Raw genomic sequence first — 7,688 nt, 5'->3', positions numbered from 1 at the left:
AATAACGCAAAAAATTAAATTTATACTAATGGGTTTTAGTAAAATTCTGAAACCATAGCGAGAAAAGTATTAGGATTTTGAAAAAAATTCAAACGTTCATATTTTTTTTATTTTGGGATGATTTTTTACTTGGGATTAAAGGTTTTGATTGTTAATTTCCCTTCAATTATCCTATAATTCTTTTCTTATTATTCAAACTAGTGATTAAAACAATATTATTATTTACGTGTTATTAATCAAAATCATTAATCTTTGGTTCACAAGTGTTTCTATGAAGTAGAAAATTGGTTTTATTTGCTCTTGTCCTAATTAAATAACCACCTTAAACTTGTAATATGTTGCTATCTTCATTATCTTATAATTTTTTTATTGATATTTTTCATCATGTTGACCGCTTTGACATTACCTTATTTCCAACACACAGTTGTCTTCATAACATGAAGAATGTGACAAACATAGCAACATGACAAGTTTATCATATTAAGCTGTAACTTAATGTGTTTCAATGCACATTAAAACTCGTTTGCTTCGACTATTTACTAATTTCTGCAAGGCATGTGTCTATTGGGTAATCTATAAATAATTCAGTGAAGTCAAAATTAAACAAAAACGTATTAAGGGAAGCAACCTCAATCTTAATGTGTTCAAAATAAGGGAGGTATGTCAAGCAGCTCTGTTTTTGTGTAGGTACATAAGTAGATAATCTAAACTGAACCAATTTTGTTGACCAGAAGAAGTAAATAACAATGGAAGGCTATAACGTAAACACTAACATGTTCAACTATGGCAACTACGATCCCGAACTTTATAACGTAAGTAGATACATATAAATAAATTATTGTTTAGCTTTCTGTATTGCAAAGTTGTTTTCGTTTTATTTAAAGCTTTATCAGACTCCGCTTTTGGACCCGTTTAACACGAGGCCATCTTCAGTAAGTAGTTATCAGACATCTGGAACTCCTAATTCTGTGGATGATTTGTCAGAGCAATCCCAATTAGAACAGACATTTTCTCCAGCACCACAAAGTACTTCCACTGAAGAAACGCAAACGTATGAAACACAGTGGACACAACCATTTCTAAATTCTCATTATCATGGTTATTATGCCCAAAACACTGCAGCTATAGCACCTTACATGAGAGGTAAGTAGCATTTACTAGATTTATTTTAGTATCTTTTTAGGAGACGTGTCAAAATAAACAATCAGGTCAATGCTCTAAAAGTCTAGAAGACTCAGGGGCATGTCAAGAAATTGTTGTTTTACACTTTTTTTACCTGATTTATTACAGAAAAACCTCAATGTTCTAAAAATCACGCATTCAAGTAACATGTAACATTTAAGAATATGCGTATCTTTTTATTTTTTGTTTAGATTATTCTCGAGGAGGGCAAATCTTCAAAAGACACCTCCTGAGGGGAGGTAGTATCGGATTTTTAACTAAAACCCCTCCTCGAGTGGGGAGTTAAACCCTGAAGGTTACTCATCCTCGGGGAAAATGAAAGGTTGGGATTAGGAAGAGGATTGAGATGGGAAAAGGATTGAGCGTGTGGGAGGGCGAGAAGGGAATATTGGGGAGGGTATGTGTATCTTCCGGTTTTCCTTTCTATAGCACTTTTTTAGAAACTTTGTAGGTTAAGGGGTATCTTTTAAATTTTATACCAATTTAAGTTCTAACTGACAAAGGCTAAAGCTGGTGATTATTATTAAATAATTGACTACTATAGAGACACAATATACAACTTTAAATACTTCAATAGTGGGATATCCCTTTGTTGTTATTATTGAGTTTTCAATTTCCCCAATATTTTTCTTATGATTATCATTAGTAGATACTGTTATTTATTTTTGAAATTCAGGATACTCTCCTCACTGGGCCGCAATGGGGAATTACATAATGGAACATCCTTGGTATCGTTACAATCAAAATTATCTTCCTGTTAGTCTCCAACAGCAAAATGATACACCTTCGGAATCGACTTGGTCAGATAATTCTTCAACTTCTACTTTTTCTATTAAAGGAACAGTAAAAGTACGTTGTCGTATTGAATGCTTTAAACTAATTTAAACCCCTAAAACCGGTCATATATGTGAGTTTAATGTTTTTATGTATTTATTGATGATGAGCAGCAGGAGAGTGCTGATTTATGTTCGGAAAACCTTGAACCAGAAAAATTGGTACCCCAAAGTATTAAACACTTTACAAATTTACCTACTGAAGTACTGCAATCTCCATCAGCACATTCTTCTTCTTCTTCTTCACCATCAATACCTTCAGATGTTATTATGTCACAGCCAAAGAATGGAAATACAACAGGCAATGGGCAAACAAAAGTTTCAGGAAGAACGAAAGGTACCCAAACAGTAACCAACTAACAACTAGTTAAGAGCGAAGCAAGATCAAGATCAAGACTCTTCCAGTCTTAGTTTTGCTCAAATAATTCTAGTCTTGTTCTTGACCTTGGTCTTGCTGATAGCCTCAGTCTTGGTTTTGGTGTTGTGTGTTAAGGTTTGGTCTTGCTCATTTAATTTGATACTTTTTCTTAATAGCACAATTTTTTCTTTTTTTTTTTTGAAGACTCGAGAACAAAGCATAAATTGACCCTTCTTGCAATGCATAATTTGACCTTATAGCCAAAAAAATAGTACAAGGTACTTGAAAGAGGTAAAAACAATATTTTGTTTCAAGGAAAATTACTTCAAGTAGTTTAACTCATAAATTCACCGGAAGTAATAGTTATTCATTTAGTCTTGAGTATTTGGTCTTGGTTTCGCGTATTTAGTCTTAGTCTTACATCTTTGGTCTTGGTTTTAGTGTTGGTCTTGTCCGATCGGTCTTGGTCTTGGTCTTCCTAGTATAAAGACAGTCTTGGTCTTCATCTTGCATTTTCGCAAAACCAATACCAACCTTGTTCATTACTCACAACGAAAAATTAATTATCTATTTAGCTTGTGCTCATATTATTCGTAATTTTTTAAGGGAAGACCGTATTCACTTATGAACAACGTGCAATATTGGAGAAGGCGTTTGCAGAAGGAAATTGTTATTTAGCAAGAAATAAAAGAATTTTACTTGCTAAACAATTAAAGGTAGATGAGAGAAATGTAAGGGTTTGGTTTCAAAATAGGAGGGTGAAGGCAAAACGAGAAAGAGAAAGAAAATTGCCCATTTCATAGATAATTCCAAAGTTGAACATTCTCCCGCATCTAGCCGCAGTTGTCCTAAAACATGGTCCTAAAAGTTCTGAGACGGTGGCTTCTTATGAAACTAAAATCAGTCAGCCATTGGACGATTTCGGGGACAAACCCTTTAATTTATAGTAATATTTTGTGTCGTTTGATAGTATGTATCTGTTATTCAATAGTTTAAGGGTAGTGTGTTATTATAGTGTATTACAAAAAAATGTAATTTTATTGACCAAAGAAAATAATAAGTTATGGAGTGTATATACATCTATATACATACAACCTGTCAAAGGGTAGCAGAGCTAAAATATTTAATATAATATTATTTGTAGGTATATGACCAAGTGAAATAATCATCTGACTGTCATACTTTGTTCCTTATTATGCATGTTGATATAACCTAGACATAAGCATTATTATTTTTAGACATAAAGTATAATATGATGTAGTAAATTATTTAGGTACCTAATTTTTAATGTGTTTTTTGAAACAAAACGTATTTCTAAGTAGTATTACGCTTATATTGTAACTTTAAAAAATTAAAATTTTATAAAGTAAAAGGAATGCATTTTACAGTTATATTTAATTATGTAAGTATGTAGTTGCTAATAAAATAAAAACAATATGCATGCAAATATCTCTGTGTAATTTGTGGGGTGGGCACACCTGTACAATAAGCTTTTCAGTATTGGTGTATTAAATATTTTTTTTGTTCTTTTTAGAGCTTTTCTAATGGTTGGTATCATGATATTTCATGTACCCAATGATGAAACATTTGCAAAAAACCGTCGGATTCATCAAATCGTTGCACAAATTAAAATTCTACCGTTAGTAAACTTCAGATCCAGAAAAGTGATGATGGCTCAAATTTCTGAAACTGTTACGGTTGCAGCGTTACGAGTTTGTACCCGAAGATGTGAAGGAAGGTCAGTACTCGATGACATCTGATAAGTTGCAATTTGGAGTGACTATAAAAATATGAAAACACATTAAACGACTGTAAGAACTATAACAATTAGACATAAATAACCTAATGAAAACATTTGGGTGTTACATTTCCTGCAATTACTAATGCTGGTGCAGAGAGTTCTTTCAGACTACACCAGAGCGTAGGCCAAAACGCCATCTTGAACTTCCTTTTAGAAATTGTGGGTATGGGTATGTAGTGATTGGAGTGATCCAAGCAAATGGTAGAAAAATTTGGACTAGGTTGGTCTTTACCACAATGTATCATGTTATGAGCTTTAACACTTAACCATAACTCTAATTTATTTCCACACATTGTACTGAGCGATGCAGCCTAGCAGCTGAATAATAACTTATTGTTAGCATTCGAAATGATCCCGGCACGAAACCGGGATCGTCTATTTGAGAAAATACTGGAACAGTAGTATCCAACTTATTCTTCTCGTCTATCTCTCCCTAATCACCCACTTATTGGCAAGATTTCTAACGCACCCATATAAACCTAAGAGAATCTTCAGAGCAACATGGCTTAGAGTATTAGATTAGACCCTTGATCAGCATTTGGGAAAACATCGATTAGATTCGGCACCCGTCTGCCCTAGTCTCTGGTTTCCTGGGATCATTTAGGCAGATGCTGAGACAGTAGGATCCCACAGATTATCACTCACCCTCTTCTGTTTTCATTTCGTCCGTCTCATCCTTCTCACTTCAACCACCATCCATCTATTCCTACAATTCCTAAAAGGAGACTGAAGAGGATCTTCAACCCCACCCTCCGGCGTAGCCCGGAGGGACTTCCTGCCTACCAGCAGGAGTATATGGTAGGAATGAAGAGCATCAAACATTTTTTTTAGTTTTTTTCCGCCCTAAGCCAACTTATCATTTTGCATCAGAGTTTAAGTAGATACGACAACCACGTACCAACAGTACTTTCAGGGAATGAAACACAGTAAATAAAAATAAGGTAAAGAATCACCATTCTCTGTTATCTCCTGCTCCAAATTCTCCACATCCCACAACGCTATTTGGACATTTGTATAAGATACTTTTGTGAACCATCCAAAATAACTATGTACCATTGTAACAAATTGAGATAGATGCTTATTTTTTAAGACACTTTTATTATTATATTTTAAAATATCCACGATAAGAACCTTGTAAAATTATGCGTCACTCATCGGTTCAAAAAAAAAATGTTACACTATCTAATTCAAACCTCACAACCCTTGCTAAACGGCGGTCCCTTGATATCTTTGATTTTGTTCCATTTTTTTTACATATATCCCGGTAGCTTCTTACTAATTCACAATTTATCAAATTTAATGACTAACTGGGTTTCTATTACTCGATCTGAAAAATACTGACGGGGGGGGAGGGGGTCTGTTAGTCTTTCTGGTCGTGTTCGTGTGTGTGTGTCTGATGCTGTAAGAACTTTATCTCCAATAAGTACATAATTCTTTTATGAATTACCTTTAAAACAAACGGCACACTTTGCACACAGCCCGACGATAGTCGTAGCTATAAAAGTGACGGCATCGTAAACTTTATGGCCAGATTAGAAATAACCATTCAGCAGGCGAGTGTGCGGCGTGTGCGAAAAGCAACAGGCGGCCAGTTGTATAACTCGTCCATAGTATCACGTCTTCTCCCCCAGGACAAGCTACTAGCAGGGCATTACAAGATTGTTGTTGTTGTCATAATCCCCCTGGACTCCTAAAACACTTCCAGCTCTGAATCTACAACGGTCTCGGGCAAATATTGTGTGGCTTTCTTTACTCCACTTCATGTTGCCGACTTAATTGACTCCATGCGGGGCAAAACTTCTTGAAATTGCCATTCCACTTAATCGTTTAACATTTACAATTACACTTGAATGGATGTCTTGAAATATTTGCAAAATAAACTGCAATAATGTAAGTTTTTTGTTCCTGTAAAATTAAAATAAAGAAAACAAAGAATATCAAAAATAATTAATAGGTAGGTATACCAACAACTTAAAACATAAATCAAGAATAAGTTTTTCAAATATGCAGATATTTGAATTGTTCAGTCCAAAGTAAAACAAATTCATTGCCCTTATTAAGCAATAAGCGGTTTATTTTGTACCAAATATTTAAAGCTTGGTCGAAACCAGATTTGCTCAGTTACCAATTCCTTATTTAAAACTATTGGAATATGTATTGATGTTGCCTATATTTTCGTTGGTTAGGATACAGCGTAAAAGTCGGTTTCCACTATACATTCCGTTTCCATTCAGTATTCATCCCTTAAACGTTTCGTACAATTTGAAAGTTACATTTCCTTTCCGTATCAGAGTAGATTATAGAAGTAGGTTATGTGAAACTGATTGCAAATGTATGTGAGCCGAAGAAAATTTAATGATTGCCGCGTTATTCTGGATGAGGTAGAGCATTTTCAAAAAAAAAAAACCGAGAAGACGCCTTCAGATTCACAATATATAAAAGGAAAGAAGTATCATGAAGGTATTTATCGATTTATTACATATCTTATAAAGGAAATGTGTATGATCTTCTACCAATTTTTAGATTGGATTTAGATTGAATGTGATAGATTTAATACTAAAAATAAACTGATGTAGAGCATTCTTCTATTCACACCTGCCCTGACCTTTCCGTCACGTATGTATCGGTCAGTTTACGTCAAAAATACGTTTGTTTTGAATCTATACGGAACGGAAGGAAGACGGCATGTGAACGGAACGGATGATATTGTACATGTACAGGTGCGCATCTGGACGACGTACGTGCATGTATCTTTAGGGTCAATTTGAAAGCGGAATGGAAACAAAATGTATAGTGAAAATCGGCCTTAATACGGACTGCAATTAATTAATCTTTTGTTGATTCTTAACACAAAATAAAAAGGTGATCTTCAAAGGTTAGGTAATTTTAGTTGAAACATTGTAAGGAGTAAGGATTTCTAACAGCAATTACGTATTGATAAATTGAAATTGCATTTCACTTCGTTTATTTCATTAATTATTAATGATTAATTGATTACCAAATTAAAGTTTGATAGTAAGTAGATATTAGTCTGTTAAAAGAGGTTAATAGGATCAACCATCATCATCACTTTTTAAAAAGATGTATCTATCATACAAAATAAAAAAAAATACTACATGGGTATTTTTCTTAGGAGTGGCCTCCAGACAACGAGAGTTTATCGCAATGTTCTAAAACCTGACTGAAATGAAATATTACCATCATACCAACTAAATAAAAAAAAACAAAGAAAGAATAGGAGAACAGAGAACTCTGTGAAAGTCAATAAAAAAATAGGCGAGATAGGTTGGTAGGACACCCTCCTAGGCATGAAGGTCTAGAAAGAGACATATTAGAGGCAGAAACAGGAGTTAGGAGGGGTAGAGGTAGACCTAGATTAGATTATTATTGCTCGCAAGTAGTTAAAGATGTGGGCTGTTCTCGTTTTAGGGAAATGCGAAGATTAGCTCAGGATAGGAAAGAGTGGAGGTGCGTGTCCAACCAGTCTTAGAACTGACGACCTTATGATGATGAC

At 34.3% G+C, this 7,688-nt stretch overlaps 1 protein-coding gene across 2 annotated transcripts; it reads left to right on the top strand.

The window, feature by feature from the left end:
• Window positions 1–427: 427 nt before the first annotated feature.
• LOC108734862 (homeobox protein Hox-B4-like) lies at window positions 428–3,745 on the top strand. Of its 2 annotated transcripts, XM_018466573.1 has the most exons (6): window positions 428–658; window positions 732–812; window positions 885–1,143; window positions 1,859–2,031; window positions 2,130–2,352; window positions 2,980–3,745. In XM_018466573.1, exons 2-6 carry the CDS (start codon window positions 747–749, stop codon window positions 3,174–3,176), a joined length of 918 nt encoding a protein of 305 aa, XP_018322075.1. In that variant the 5' UTR covers window positions 428–658; window positions 732–746; the 3' UTR covers window positions 3,177–3,745. The 2 variants fall into 2 exon arrangements, with proteins under 2 accessions (XP_018322075.1, XP_018322076.1); XM_018466574.1 differs by having other exon boundaries at window positions 428–812; window positions 2,133–2,352.
• The last annotated feature ends 3,943 nt before the right edge of the window (window positions 3,746–7,688 follow it).

This window comes from Agrilus planipennis, unplaced genomic scaffold (assembly GCF_000699045.2).
Source record: "Agrilus planipennis isolate EAB-ADULT unplaced genomic scaffold, Apla_2.0 scaffold50, whole genome shotgun sequence".
Classification (NCBI taxonomy): Eukaryota; Metazoa; Arthropoda; class Insecta; order Coleoptera; family Buprestidae; genus Agrilus; species Agrilus planipennis.
The sequence above is the reverse complement of the archived record's forward strand: the minus strand, read 5'-3'. Positions and strand labels throughout refer to the sequence as shown.

What these genes read in the sequence shown, in the direction of transcription:
- LOC108734862 (XM_018466573.1), top strand. Translation starts at nt 747, where the DNA reads ATGGAAGGCTATAACGTAAACACTAACATGTTCAACTATGGCAACTAC. An exon ending in TATAGCACCTTACATGAGAG is followed by an intron (nt 1,144 to 1,858) that starts GTAAGTAGCATT and finishes TTTGAAATTCAG; the next exon opens with GATACTCTCCTCACTGGGCC. An exon ending in AGTTTCAGGAAGAACGAAAG is followed by an intron (nt 2,353 to 2,979) that starts GTACCCAAACAG and finishes TAATTTTTTAAG; the next exon opens with GGAAGACCGTATTCACTTAT.